At 48.3% G+C, this 15158-nt stretch overlaps 1 protein-coding gene across 3 annotated transcripts in view; it reads right to left on the bottom strand.

Moving 5' to 3' along the window:
- LOC127579984 (serine/threonine-protein kinase LMTK1-like) overlaps positions 1-15158 on the bottom strand; it is a 275547-nt gene that overhangs the window by 40682 nt on the left and 219707 nt on the right. For all 3 annotated transcript variants that reach the window (XM_052033106.1, XM_052033105.1, XM_052033107.1), the window contains 3 exons: positions 14087-14174; positions 6217-6350; positions 338-422 (listed from right to left, as the gene is read on the bottom strand). In XM_052033106.1, coding sequence (XP_051889066.1) covers positions 338-422; positions 6217-6350; positions 14087-14174 — 307 coding nt within the window. The remainder of the gene's footprint in view (positions 1-337; positions 423-6216; positions 6351-14086; positions 14175-15158) is intronic.

The raw sequence follows: 15158 nt of genomic DNA, 5'->3' as shown, positions 1-15158 counted from the left end.
GTGCATTACTTAGCAATTAACACTTGCATATAATTAAATGGCTCAGAGGACTAATGTTGAGCTGTGTATAATCCAGCAAAAAACCTAAGTGCTGGAAATTTGAAACATCTGTTGGGACTGAAACACTTAATGTTTCAGGTTAATGACATTTCGAGGTTAAAATTAACTGTTTCTTTCTCCACAGATGCTGCCTGACCTGCTGAGTATCTGCAGCAACACAAAAAGCACTGGAGGAACTCAGCGGGTCGGGCAGCGTCTATGGAGGGAAATGGACAGTCGATGTTTCGGGTCGAGACCCTTCATGTCAGGTCTTCCATCCAGGTTCTCGTCTGTTTACCTTGTACTTGTTGTGAGACAGTCCATAGTCTCCGATTTTAACAGTCAGGTCCGCAGACAGCAAGCAGTTGCGCAGAGCCAGGTCACTGTAGGGAGGAGAAACACAGGTATTACTGGACAATATTTGGGACCAGTTTCTAGTGTAATTCTCTTGCCATGTCTTTACCCAAGTGGTCATCAACCAAACAAGCATACAAAAGTGACAAGCAGGAGAGAATGCCTTGCATTCCTGCAGCGCCTTTCACATCCCTTTCAGCACAGCCCAAAGCGAATCAAGTACAATAGCGTAGCAGTTAGCGTAACATCATTACAGTGCCAGCGATTGGGGTTCAATTCCCGCCGCTGTCTGTAAGGAGTTTGCACGTTCTCCCCGTGACTGTGTGGGCTTCCTTCGGGTGCTCCGGTTTCCTCCCACATTCCAAAGACGTACGGGTAGGTAGGTTAACATGGGTGTAATTGGGCGGCGTGGGCTCATTGGGCTGGAAGGGCCTGTTACCGTGCTGTATAAATGAAGTTTTTAAAAGTTTTTTTTTTACTTCTGGAGTGCAATCACCACTATAGTGTCGGGCAACCAATTTATGCACAGCAGGGTTGCAAATGTGATAACGAGACCAGCTCACCCATCAAGCCTGTATCTCCGCCCCTCAACAGATATCACCAGGTACGAGCCTACGGGTAGCACCCTCTCCTCTGAGTCGCAAGGATCAAGTCCCACTTTGCCAACGAGCACAAAACCTGGGAAGCAGGAGAGTTGCAGCGACAGAGGAGCCATCGTTTGGATGCAGTGTGAATACAGAGGCCCTGTCTGCTGCCTCAGTAAAAAGGTTCCAAGATCATTACAGTTCTCCTTGGTACTGCGGCCAATACTTACCCCTCAGCCAATGGAAACAGATGACCAGGTCAACGCCCACACTACTGCTTCTGGGAGACGGCCACAAACCGTCTCCCATGTTTTCTACACCACAACAGTGACTGTGTTTCTGATAGGCTGCAAAGCACTTTGGGACAACCCAAGTTTGCGCAAGGTGCTACAGAAATGTGAGCTTGTCTCCCATTTTTAACGAAGGCTGACCCTGCCCTGATGCTACATTGTGGATGGCAATGAGGAGCTGGAGCAACTAGAATCAAGGAATAGAGCAGCAGAATTGTGATAGTAAAGGAGGAGGCCATTTGGTCCATCACATCTATGCTGGCTCCCTGTAGGGCTTCAGTTCCATTCCACTGCCCTTTCTCTGTAGCCTTATAAATTATTTTCCTTGTTCCCATCCAATTTTCTTTGAAAATCCCTGAGTGATTCTGCTTCAACAGGTAGTGAGTACCGGATCATCACTGCTCTCTGTGTGAAAAAAGCTTCCTATGGATCTCCCTTGTACCTTTTGCCCAATGTTTTAAGCCCGTGCCTTCTGGTCCTTGAACCTTCTGCTGTTGGGAACAGCCTCCCTTGACTTACCCTGTCAAACCCAGTCATGACGTAGGCCACCCTTATCAAATTTTCTCTCAACTTTCTTTACTCCGAGAATGACCCCAGCTTCTCCAGTACAACTTCAGAGCTGAAATCCTCATCCCTGGAAACATTCCGGCCAATTTCTCCCGGGGAACTTCACATCCTCCCTGACCCTGACGGATGGTGACCAGAATCAGATGTAATACTCCAGTTGTGGTTTATAATGTTTTCAGGTGACTTCCTTGGCAGATATCCTTACAGATATCTGGCTTCCAACTACTCCAGGACAGGCCAGGACTGAGACCACTCTGGCTGCACTTAACAATGAAGGCAAACTGTCTGAGCCATCGGTACCGGAGTATGTGAAGCTAATATAAACTTCAGGTTCACAGAATTATGTGGGGGACAGACAGGGTAGACAGCTGGAATATTTTTCCAGTGGTGGGGTATCTAAGACAAAGGGGCATATGTTTAAGGTGAGGGGCAAGAGGTTTAGAGAGGATCTGAGGGGAAACTTTTATACAGACAATGGTTGGAATCTGAGGAGGTTTTGGAGGAAGATTATCTCACAACTTTGAAGAAGTATCTAGACAAGCACCTGAATCGTTCATAGAAGACTACGGACCTAATGTGGGAGGCTGGGACTGGTAGAGATGGGTAGAAGACTTGACCATAGAGTTATACAGCAATGGAAACAGGCCCTTTGGCCCAACTCATCTGTGCTGACCAAAGTGTCTTCCTGAGCTAGTCCCATTGACCCATATCCCTCTAAACCCTTCCTACCAATGAACCTGTCCAAAAATCTTTTAAATGTAATTGTACCCGCTTCAAAGCATCCTCTCTGGATGCATCATGGCTTGGTATGGCAACTGCTCTGCCCATGACTGCAAGAAACTGCAGAGAGTTGTAGACACAGCTCAGCACATCATGGAAACCAGCCTCTCCTCCATGGACTCTGTATATACTTCTCACTGCGTCGGTAAAGCAGCCAGCATAATTAAAGACCCGACCCACCCCAGACATTCTCTTTTCTCCCCTCTCTCATCAGACAGAAGATACAAAATCCTGAAAGCACGTACCACCAGGCTCAAGGACAGCTTCTATCCCACGGTTATAAGACTATTGAACGGTTCCCTAGTATGATAAGATGGACTCTTGACCTCACAATCTACCTCGTTATGACCTTGCACCTTATTGTCTGCCTGCACTGCACTTTCTCGGTAGCTGTTACATTTTACTCTGCACTCTGTATTGTTTTACCTTGTACTACCTCAATGCACTGTGTAATAAATTGATCTGTATGAATGGTACACAAGACAAGGTTTTCACTGTACCTCAGTACATGTGACAATAAACCAATTCCAGTTCCTCTGGCAGCTTGTTCCACATACCCACCACCCTCCATGTGAGAAACTCAGGACCCTATTAGATCTTTCCCCCCTCACCTTACAAAAAGGTGTGGATTTATTGGGCCAAGGGGCCGGTTTCTGTGCTGCACAACTCTCTGAGTCTGGGGGACTGACCTTCACCTTGCTGAGGTCAGACGTCAACTCTCAGACGCCTCCTCTTACTTATCCCTCAACCCGGACCCCACCAAGGAGCATCAGGCCATTGTCTCCCACACTATCACTGGCCTCATCACCTCTGGAGATCTTCCCTCTACAGCCTCCAACATCATAGTTCCCCTACCCTGCACTGCCTGTTTCTAAGGAGAAATTTTTTTAGCCAGAGAGTGGTGAATCTGTGGAATTTGTTGCCATGGGCAACTGTGGAGGCAAAGTCATTGGGTGTATTTAAGGCAGAGATTGATAGGTATCTGAGTAGCCAGGGCATCAAAGGTGATGGTGAGAAGGCGGGGGAGTGGGGCTCAATGGGAGAATGGATCAGCTCATGATAGAATGGAGGAGCAGACTCGATGGGCCAAATGGCCAACTTCTGCTCCTTTGTCTTATGAAGTCCTGATGAAGGGTCTCGACCCGAAACGTCGACTGTTTATTTCCCTCCATAGATGCTGCCTGACCTGCTGAGTTCCTCCAGCATTTTGTGTGTGTGTGTGTCTATGATATCAATGAACCCATTGGCTTAACCCTGACCCACAGTCTGCACCTTCCTGCTTCCAGTGTCTCTGACACTGCCCGCCTGACCACTGTGTATTCCATTGCACTATGGCACAGTGTTTACCAAGCAACACCTCGTCAGGCAAACGGAAGTACGTCCCTGAGAGGGAGACCTCTGGAGAGCATCCAGCGTCACATGGTCCGACAGGAGAGGCTGCACCCAGTGTCACCAGGGGTCGGGAGGCCTGTTGGGCACGTGGCGAGGGATCACCCACCACAACAAAATCACTGATGCTGGAGCCTTCAGCTTCACTCTGTCAGCATCAGGATATTGTTGCAGGGAGTGACCAGGAAGGCAGCAGAAACTTCGTTGGTGAGGACTGGGCAGGGTGAGCGGGGGTGGGGAACGAGGGGTGAGCAAGCATGGGTGAATGATGGGGAGCAGCGGGGAAGGTCTAGGGAGGGGCAGGTGAGTAGGGGAGGGCAAAGAAGATGAGGAGGGGTGGGTTGGAGGATGGGGAGGGCTGAGGGTGGGAAGGTGAAAGGGGCAGAAAGAGTGGGGAGGGGGCACGGGTGGGGGAGAGGCGGGAAGATCATGAGGGGAGCAGCAGATTGGGCAGTGGGGAGGATGGGGAGGGAGAGGGTGGGGAAGGTTGGGAGGGGATGGGTCAGAGGACAAAATGGCGTCAGCGGTTACTTGTCCTGTTACTGTGCTGCCAGGCAAACCAGCAGAAAAATGGAGAAAGATAACCACATTACAGGAGACAAAAGCAATCATTAGTTTCAAGATGAAGCAGGAAAATAAACCTTCATCAAACTTTAAATTAATTTACACAGCAGAACCCAGTAACAGGTAATTTCTTCTAACTTAATCAAGGAACTCTACAGCAACACCAGTGTGCCAGTGACCACCCCAGGGTCATTACTGCCCTCAACAAACCCTCCACTGATTCATTTAATGTGTTGAATGCTGCCCTTTTTCAACATGCATAGAAGGCTGATTTAAGGGTTTTGCAAAGATGGGACTTAAAGGTTAGGGGATCTGATGGTTTGTCATCAGAAAGTGACACCTGTTGGGTAACTGGGATTCTGAGTGCAAAATGAGTTTAGATCAGGGCAGCACGCTGCCTCCCACTTCCTGACCCCTCATTCGGTCCTGACCTCGGGTGCTGGCTGTGTAGAATTTGCATATTCATTTAAGGGATGTGGGCTTCCCAGGCCGAGCCGGCGTTTAATTGTTGCCCTTGAGAAGGTGGGGGTGAGCTGCCTTCTTGAACCGCTGCAGTCCTTGAGGTGTGGGTGTGCCCACCATGCCCTTGGGGAGAGAGTTCCATGTTGACCCAGTGACGGTGAAGTAACGGCGATGTATTTCCAAATCCGGATGGTGTGTGGCTTGGAGAGCAACTTCCCGGCAGTGACGTTCCCCATGTCTTTCTAGTTGGTAGAGGGGGCGGCTTTGGAAGGTTCTAAGGTGCTCCAGGTTTCAATCTGTTGATTGGTTAATTGGCTATTAAATACCCCCTTGGTGTAGATTAATGCAGAAAGAATCAAAGGGGAGTTGATGGGCATGTGTGAGAGAGAATAAGTTGCAGGGCCTACAAGAAAATAAGGAAGGTGGGACTGGGATGAGCGAGATTGCTTCCCTGGAAGCCAGCATGGATCTATATGAGTCTAATGGCTTCCATCTGTGTTATAAAGAGAAGAACATCATTAGATTGGGATTTGCAATAAAGCCAAATTTACCAGATTATCGACTGGTGCTTGCTACCCATTGGGATGTGAGAAGCACCTTTGGGGGGTGGTGGTGAATTCTCTCTGGGGCTGGTTGTTGGAGGGAGAAGGGGAGGGGGTGACCCGTGGGTGAAGGTTCTCCACTGAGAACAGAGGCACTGTGAGGGTATTCTCCCCCAGTCAGAACCAACGTCCTGGAAACACAAGAGACTGCAGACGCTGGAATCTGGGGCCACAAACAATCTGCTGGAGGAAGTCAGCGGGTCGAGCAGCATCCGTGGCGGGAACTGTACAGTCGATGTTTCAGGTCGAGATCCAGATGAAGGGTCTCGACCCAAAATGTTGACGGTCCATTTCCCTCCACAGATGCCGCCTGACCAACATCCTGGCTCTCTGCCCCAACACATCACTCTGTTGATGCAACTTAGATACTAAGAGTGATAAATGGCAGCTTCATTTCCTTCATTACTCAGGATGAAGTACAACACTGGCTTCTGTAAGGTTCCCCAAAAACATTGAGTAAGTTGCACAAAACGAAAGGACCGGAACACAAAAGCTGCAAGGACCCAGAACCTGAATTGCCATAAAAACCGAACGTTAACTTGCGCTGCTCAGGTCAGAGGCTGCAGAGAGCAGCCAGCTCCCTACCTGTGGATGTAATTATGCTTGTGGAGGTGCTGGAGTCCTGAAGTAACCTCACACGCCATTCTCTGCAGGGTCGAGGGGTCAGGGGCCAATTCATCCGCAGCGCTGTGAGTCCTCAGGTAACCTTTTACGTCACCCTTTAACATAGTGCACAGAAAGGTTAATGTTAAAGCCACAGGTTTAGGTGTTCCACTAATCTCTTTGATCTACCCATTGACACCTTCACCAAGCATAAAACTTCACGGTTAACACCATCAGTAGTCATAGAGTCATACAGTACGGAAACAGGACCTTCAAACACATGCCCACTGTCAAACGCCCCTTTACACTAACCCTGCACTAATCCCATTTTATTAGGCGAGCAATGGTTTGGGAATGTGGTCATGGGGAGCGTTGGCTTTGGATCCCCCATGAGGGCTCTCTTTAATCTTTCATTGGATTGCTCCCGAGGAGAAAATGAAGGAGGCGATTGAGAACACCCATCTCCTGCCCCGTTTGGGGAACGCTGTGGAACTGGGGACTTTACTCAATGGATGCCCCCACTCTGGCTCCCTCCGCCTTTCACCTGCACTGCCCCAATTGCACTTCATATCCCTACAGTTCTCTGCCTGCTGACAGTCCAGGGCGGGTGACCTACAAGGGAGAGAAAAGTGATGAGCACAGGCCAAGGCAGGCACTAACTCCCAGTTGTAAACTTGAAGAAGGAAGTCTCACGTCTCACAACCTCAGGGCCTGCCAAACTGCTCTACAGTCAATGAAATGCTTCTGAGGTGCGGTCACTGTTGTAATGTAGGAAGCATGACAGTTAACTTATGCACAGCAAGCTCCCACAAACAGCAATGCCCCTGGGCTCCATTGGATAGGGCAGTCATGACAGCAGTGCAGTATAAAAGACAACACCTGCAGCAGTGCAGCACTCCCCCAGTAGAGACAGGGTCACATACTCAGGGTCAGGGGTGAGACTTGAACTCACAGGCTCTGAAGTGCAGTCACTGTTTTAATGTAGGAAGCATGACAGTTAATTTATGCACAGCAAGCTCCCTGGGACAGAAGTCCAACCAAATGAGACACAGGGGAGGGAAGGTCTGTTCCCAAAGGGAGAGAGAATTCCACAAGTCCCCAGTTCCATGGGTAGGCACCTGCTTTTTTCACATCTTGGTTGGGGTATAAATGTCAGAGTAGAAAATCAAAAAAATACTGCAGATGCCGGAAATCTGAAGTAAAAACAGAGAATGTTGGAAACACTCAGCAGTTCGGGCAGCATCTGTGGCAGGGGAAGCAGTTCACGTTTCAGACACACACACACACACACAAAACACCCAATACTCTCTCACACATGCAAACACACAGACACACATGCATAGACTCACTCAATTTACACAAGCATGCCCACACACACACACACACACACACAAACACCCAATACACAATATACTCCCTCTCTTTCTCACACACTCACTTACTCACACACAGACACACTCACTCAAACACACACACATACATTAACTCACACATGTATAGATTCACTCACACACAAGTGCGCACACACACACACACACACAAACACCTGAAACTGAATGCACTCTGCTTCTAACACACACTCTCACACACACACGCAGGCACACAAAACACCCAACACACTTTCACGTATGCACACACACACACAGACACACACACACATGCATACTCACTCAAATTACACAAGCATGCACACACACACACCCAAACACCCAATACACTCCCTCTCGTTCTTGCACACTCACTCACTCACACACAAATGCATTCACTCAAACACACACATTAACACACACATTCATAGATTCACTCACATACAAGCATACACACACACACTCTCACTCACTCACACACGTGTGCACACACACTTCTCCTCTCCTGAGGCAGTCCCTCGGGACTGAGGATGATTTTCTTCCACCTTGGTTCTGTGGGTTCCGAGCTGTTGAATAAGGCCAGTGTAGGAACGACAGACTCTTCCATGGATAGGGCAGGGATGCCGTTCCAGGTGACCGGGTGTGTGGTTTGTGAGGTGGTGCATTCTTTCCACCACTGACAGAGGGCTTGCGTGGGCTCTCAATACATGGCTTTGAGGTTCTCAACACCATCCTCAACGCTCCCTTTACGTTTGGAGCAGTCATTGGCCAGAGGTCCCGGGAGTGAATGGAGGATGTTGCATTTCATCAAGGACTCTTTGAATCTCTTCCTCTGTCTGCCTGCTAACCTCCCATGACAAAGGTCAGAATGGAGGGCCTGTTTTGGGAGTTCGCTGTCAGGCTGTTGGCTTGAGAGAGGGTCTGACATTAGCTCCCACATCCTTCTGGTGGATCTGAAGGTTTTTGCAGAGGCAGTGTTGGTGGCACCTATCAGTGCCCTGAGGTGCCTGCTGTCAGGAGTCTAGGTCACTGAAACATATGGGAAGGCAGGGATCTCACACACACACACACACGCTCACGTAAACACACACACGCTCACGTAAACACACACACATGCAAACACAGAAATGCATGCTTACATAGATACACATACACACATGCACAGGTGCATACGTACAGACATACACTCAGAGACATACACATGGACATGCACATATTTTCACATGCAGACAAACATGCATAGACATGGGCTTACATATATGTACACCTGCACCAATGCACGCAGTTGCACACACAATTGACAGACAGATAGACACACACACACACACACACACCCCGACAGAGAGGGGGAGAGAGAGAGAGAGATACACACACCAATGAACTAGTGTTCAGATGGATTTAAGTAGTAGTAGTGGAGGTAAGTTTGCATACACCTGCATCAGCAGCAGAGACTTCAATAAATCTTTGCCTCTAATTCAATTAACAGTTAAGTTCAATAAAACTCAATGATTATATGTTATGATAAGAACTCTCACTGGCATTTTATAAATCAATTAATGGATAACATCTTGTTAGAGAGCTTGAATTTTCCATGTATTTACTGATTGGTTCCATCACAGTTTGATGGCTGCTTTCAAAGGTTTCACTGGAAGATATTTTTGTTTGTATCTCAGGGGCTGCAATGTTAGGGCATAACCACCAGGAGGCAGAACATATCCAATTGTAGCAACAGATTGAAAAGCAAAAACCGCAGATTCTGGAAATCTGAAATAAAAACAGAGGATGCTGGAGGTACACAGTAGGTCATGCAGCATCTGGGCAGAGAGAAATAGAGTTCATTGCAAGTTGATGATCTTTCATCAGAACAGGTCACAAACAGGAAAGGCTGGTCATCTGAAATTGTTTAAATCAATGCGGGTTTTAGCGTGTTAGTTGAAAAACGAGGTGCTGTCCCTTTTAGGCTTCATTGGAACTGTGTATAAGATCCCAGACAGGTGGGAGTGAGATGGGAAACTGAAGTATAAGGCCACTGTCAGCTCAGGGCTGCCCCTGTGGACTAAACAGAGGTGTTCTGCAAAGCAGTCGCCCAATCTGCATGTGGGTCTCCGATGTACAGAACACACCTTGAGGACTGAATGCAGCACACTAGATTGGAGGTGCAAGTGAGCTGCTGCTTCACTCGGAAGGTGGGAATGGAAAAGGTAAATCACTTGTTGCATTACCAGTGGTCGCATGGGAGCGAGAAGGGGAGGGGTTGGTGGGGGCTGGAAGAGTGGGATCAGGCAGTCTTGGAGGGAATGGACTCTTCGGAATGCTGAAAGGGGAGCAGAGGGGAAGATGAGTCTGGTGGTGACATCGTCTTCTCTTCCGATTCAAGCTCACCCAACCCCTCCTCACACCTAACGTTATCCAGTCCTGGCAAGTTCCACGTAAATCTCCAGTGCACCCTCTCCAGTGCTATCACATCTACCCTGCAATACAGTGACCAGAACAGCACGCAGTACTCGATCTGTGGTCTAACTGGTGTTTATACGTTTCCAGCATAATCTCCCTGCTCTTATATTCTGTGTCTCAGCTTGTGTCATAGACAGATACAGCAAGGAAACAGGACCTTCGGCCCAACAAGTCCATGCAGACCATCAATCCCCCATTTACACCAATCCCACATTGACCCCATTCTGATTGTCCTCACAAGTCTTCCCCCCACAGCCCCACCTCCCCCCCCCCCAGATTCTACCCCTCACCCACACACCAGGGCAATGTACCCATTAACCCACCAACCCACAGGTCTTTGGGATGCAGAAGGAAACCGGAGTACGCGGGGGGAAACCCACGCGGTCTCAGGCAGAATATGCAAACTCCACACAGACGCAGCTGAGGTCAGGATCGAACCTGGGTCTCTGGCGGTGCGAAGCTCTTCTGCTCATTGTGCCACCTTAAAGGAAAACATCCCTTATGCTTTTTTATCCACTTTATCTACTTGTACTGCCAATGTTGAGGATCTTGGGATGTATGGTCCAAGGTCCCTCTGCTCCTCCACACCACTCAGTGTCTGCCCATTGCCGGTCCAAGTCTTTCCTCCTCATTGTCAACCACTTTTTCTATGGAGACACCAGAGACTGCAGATGCTGGGATCTGGAGCAACACACAATCTGCTGGAGGAACTCAGTGGGTCGGGCAGCATCTGTGGGGGGGGGGGGGGGGGAAGGAATTGTCGACATTTCGGGTCAAAACCCTGAGTTCGGAGAGGGGAGACGGCCAATATAAAGAGGAAAGGGGGAGGGGTGAGACGGGGCCGGCAGGTGATTGGTGGACTGAGGAGGGGTGAAGGATGTCGGGCAGGTCGAGCCAGGTAGGGGAGGGGGAGGGGAGGAGTTGGGAGGATAGGTGGAGGCAAAAAAAAGGCAGATGGAGCCAGGAGCGGGGAGGGGAGGGTGAAGGTGGAGACAGCTAGGAGGGCGATAAGTGGGAACACAAAGGGTACCAGTGCTGTTATGTGTTAAGTAAGGAAGGTGATAATGGGAACCATCAGGGGAGAGGTGTAAGGCAGATGGAACCAGAAGGGGGAGGGTGTTGGGATCCGGTGGGTGAAACGTGTGGGTAGTAGGCGGATGGAACCGGGAGAGGGAAGGGGGGCAAAACTGGTGTCCACTCCCAGTCCTGACGCAGGGTTTCGACCTGAAATGTCGGCAATTCCTTTCCTCCCACAGATGCTGCTCGGACAGCCGAGGAGATTGTTTGTTGTCACTTCTTGCATCATCGCAAATTTTGTTATGGTGTCACTTAAATCATTGACAGGTTACAAAATCCGGATGACAGAGTGGTGACCCCCATGGAATTCCACAGCATTCTCACGGAACTCGGAAGTCTCATCACCTCTGCTGCCAGTTCCTACCCTACATGGTCCTGTCTCAAAAACACCCATCAACCATTTCCCATTGCTTCCTGCCATTGAGCCAATTTTGGCTTCAGTTGCTGCCTTTACTTTTTTGACCAGCCTACCACACGAGACCTTGTCAAAAGGTAGGCTACATCAAACACTCTGCCCTCACCGTCCCTCATTATTACCTCTTTAAAAAGGTTCGGTCAAGTTAGTCAGTCATGACCTTCCCTTAGCCATTTCATGATGTCCTTTGGAACGCTGCCTACCACAGAGGTTAAACCAAATGGCTTGTAACTATTCAGTTTACCATCCTGTTAGCAAGGATGTTGGAAAATGGAGACACAAGAGACTGCAGCTGCTGGAATCTGGAGCAACACACAAGATGCTGGAGGAGCTCAGTGGGTCAGGCAGCATCTATGGGGGGAAATGGACAGTTGTTCTCTCAGGTCAAGGTGAAGTGTCTCGACCTGAAACGTTGCATGATTGAAAAATGATGTCCAGGGGCCCCACAATTTCCTCCCTTGGCTCTTCTAACAACACAGGGTTTCTTGGTCTGGCACTTCCAAAGAAACTAAAGTCCTTAATCCTTCCTCCTTTACTATCTTTATCCATTCAATATTTTCCATACCTGTCCTCCTTAACTACAACATCAGCAACACCTCCCTCTTTTACGAAGACAGCTGCAGCATATTCATCGCAAACCTTACCCATCTTTCCTGTTTCCATGGCTTACCACTGTGGTCCTGAGTAGGCCCTGAATACTCTTTCCTTAGTTATCTTTTTGCTCTTCCTGCACTTGTAAAACACCTCTGGATTGTCTTTGATTTCATTTGCCAATATTTTCTTCGTGTCCACGTTCTGCTTTCTCAACTTCTATTTAAGTTTCACCCCTGTGCTTTTTATATTTGTTTAGATTTTCTGCAGTACAGGACTAAGTTCTTGGCATCTCACATCAGCTTCCCTTTAAACTGCACATCTGTCTGCACATGGTCTACATCCCTCAATTCCCAGTCTCTCCATGTGCCTATCTAAATGCCTTTTAAACATTGCTGTTGTACCTGCTTTCACTATCTCTCTTGGCAGTGTGTTCCACTCTCTGTGTAAAAAATCTTTTCAGAAATCTATGGTTTTCTTCTCTATCTCCCTCGGACTGTTTGGAAGTCTACAATACGCTCCTAACTTACTTGTTCTTCAGTTCAACCCACACAGCCTCATCTGATAATCCTCCTAAGATCATCCCTTCTCACAGCTGCGATTGTTTCCATCGCCTCTCCTTTCATATCACGGTAGTGCAGCGGTTAGCGTGACGCTATTACAGCGCCAGCGGCCCGGGTTCAGTTCCGGCCGCTGCCTGTAAGGAGTTTGTATGTTCTCCCCGTGTCTGTGTGGGTTTCCTCTGGGTGCTCCAGTTTCCTCCCACATTCCAAAGACGTACGGGTTAGGAAGTTGTGGGCATGCTATGTTGGCACCGGGAGCGTGGCGACACTTGCGGGCTGCCCCAGAACACCCTAAGCAAAAGATGCATCTCACTGTGTGTTTTGATGTACATGTGACTAATGAAGAAATCTTATCTTATATCTCCCTCATTCTTTGTCTCTTTCTCCATCTTGTGTTGCTGTAGACATCAGAGAGAAGGAGAGGGAGGGTGGAAGACAGAGAGACCCGGGGTAGAAGTACATAGTTCCCTGAAAGTGGCGACATGAGTAGACAAATTAGTGGAGAAGGACTGTGGCACGCTTGCCTTCATCAATCAGGGCATTGAGTACAGGAGCTGGGACATCATGTTGCAGCTGCACAAGGTGTTGGTGAGACTGCATGAGGGAGTATTGCGTGCAGTTCTGGTTGCATAGCTATAGGGAGGATGCCCATTATGCTGGAAAGGGTGCAGAACTGATTCACAAGGATGTTGCCAGGACTGGAGGGTCTGAGTTATAAGGAGAGACTGAATGGGCTGGGGCTGTTTTCCCTGGAGCGTAGGAGGCTGAGGGCTCCAATGAGGGGCAAAATCATGAGGGGTAAAGATAAGGTGGATGATCACTTTTTCCCAGTGTAGGGGTGGTCTAAAACTAGAGGGTACAGGTTTAAGATCAGAGGGGAAATATTTAAAGGGGACCTGAGGGGCAAGTTTTTCACACAAAGGGTGGTGGGTATACGGAACGAGCTGCAAGAGGAAACTGTGGAGGCGGGTACAATTACAATGTTTAAAAGACATTTAGACAGATACATAGATAGGAAAAGTTTAGAGGAATATGGACCAAACGCAGGTAAATGGGGCTAGCTCAGGTAGGCAGCTTGGTCGGCATGGACAAGTTGGGCTGAAGGGCCTGTTTCCATGCTGTATAACTCTATGACTTGGAGTGATTTGAAAAGAAGGATTTTGACTCCCTCGAGCAATGCCACGCAAGATCTGGTGCACTCTAAAAGTAATTAAAGAGAGATTATCATCAGCAATGACCACAGCATCCGTCCTCATACAGACTATCATTGCCACAGTGGGAGCAAAGGCAGTGACCACCCAACAGCCATTACCAGCGTACGGTTTCACTGGTTACAGGATGCCACAGAATGATGTATCCCCATGGATAAGTGACCCACAACTCACCAGCTGACAGAATTCCATGACCAACAGGTACGGTGTCATCTCCGTGAATTGAGCCAGGCACTGGACCAGATTGGGATGTTGGAGGCCCCTGTAAGAAAAATGCCAGCATTTAAGGTGTTAAGGTGTACCTTAAATTACCATTTAACTTCTTGAACGAGGTTTCCACATATTACACTCCCTCTGATAGATCTCACAATCTTAACATTTAAAATTTTCAGGAACAATATGACATCAGGAAGGTTGACCGCACAATCACCTTGGAGACCAAGAGGTTGAGAACATGTCTTTTTATAGATTTTTTTGTCTTTGCTGCTGCAAAACAACAAATTTCACATCATATGATAATAAATCTGACTCTGATTCATGTTGGGAACTTAAAAGGTTTTGGACTAACACTGGAAAGTGATGGGGAAAGCAAATTTCATTGTCCCAATCTTATGAAAGGTGTAGCAAGAACTCAAGTTAACTTTTACTCTGCATCTCTGTGATGATGGCTGCCTGCAAATACAACCTAGCCGAGTGCCTGATTTGTCAACGTGGCAAACGTTATTTCAGAAGGGTCCTGAGCGCAAGGGGCCATACTGTGGAAACTTAATGAGTTCATCTCAGCGACATCAAGAGTGTTTCACTCAAAGTGGACTTTGCCAGCTGGCTCTGCACACACATCATGCCTCAGAGTGAGAGAACACAGTCTGAAGGTTGATGGGCTGGACGCAGTGAAGAGAGTGTGAACCAGAACCAACGTTGTTGCACTTGCAGCTTTAATGACGTGTTTTTTCCATTTTACCAGTTCTTCTGCAAAAGTGGAGCCACACAGCAGAAGGGAAAGGACAGGAGAGTTGTGTTTAGGCATTTCCTGGCATCAGGCTTGTGGTTGACCAAGGGAACATGTTGTCCATTTAGTTGCAGTTGGTGCAGGACTCACTGAGGAGATCCAACTCAATCCTTTGGACAAATTTTGGCAGCACGGTGGGAATGGGAAAATTCTCAGTCAGCTCAGAGAACAGGGTCCTGCTCTTAGTACAGCGTTATACAAAGGATATAGTGGCACTGGGGAGGCTGCAGAGATGAT

The sequence above is a fragment of the Pristis pectinata genome, chromosome 18 (assembly GCF_009764475.1).
Source record: "Pristis pectinata isolate sPriPec2 chromosome 18, sPriPec2.1.pri, whole genome shotgun sequence".
Taxonomy (NCBI): Eukaryota; Metazoa; Chordata; class Chondrichthyes; order Rhinopristiformes; family Pristidae; genus Pristis; species Pristis pectinata.
This window is presented reverse-complemented; position numbering and strand designations above follow the sequence as displayed.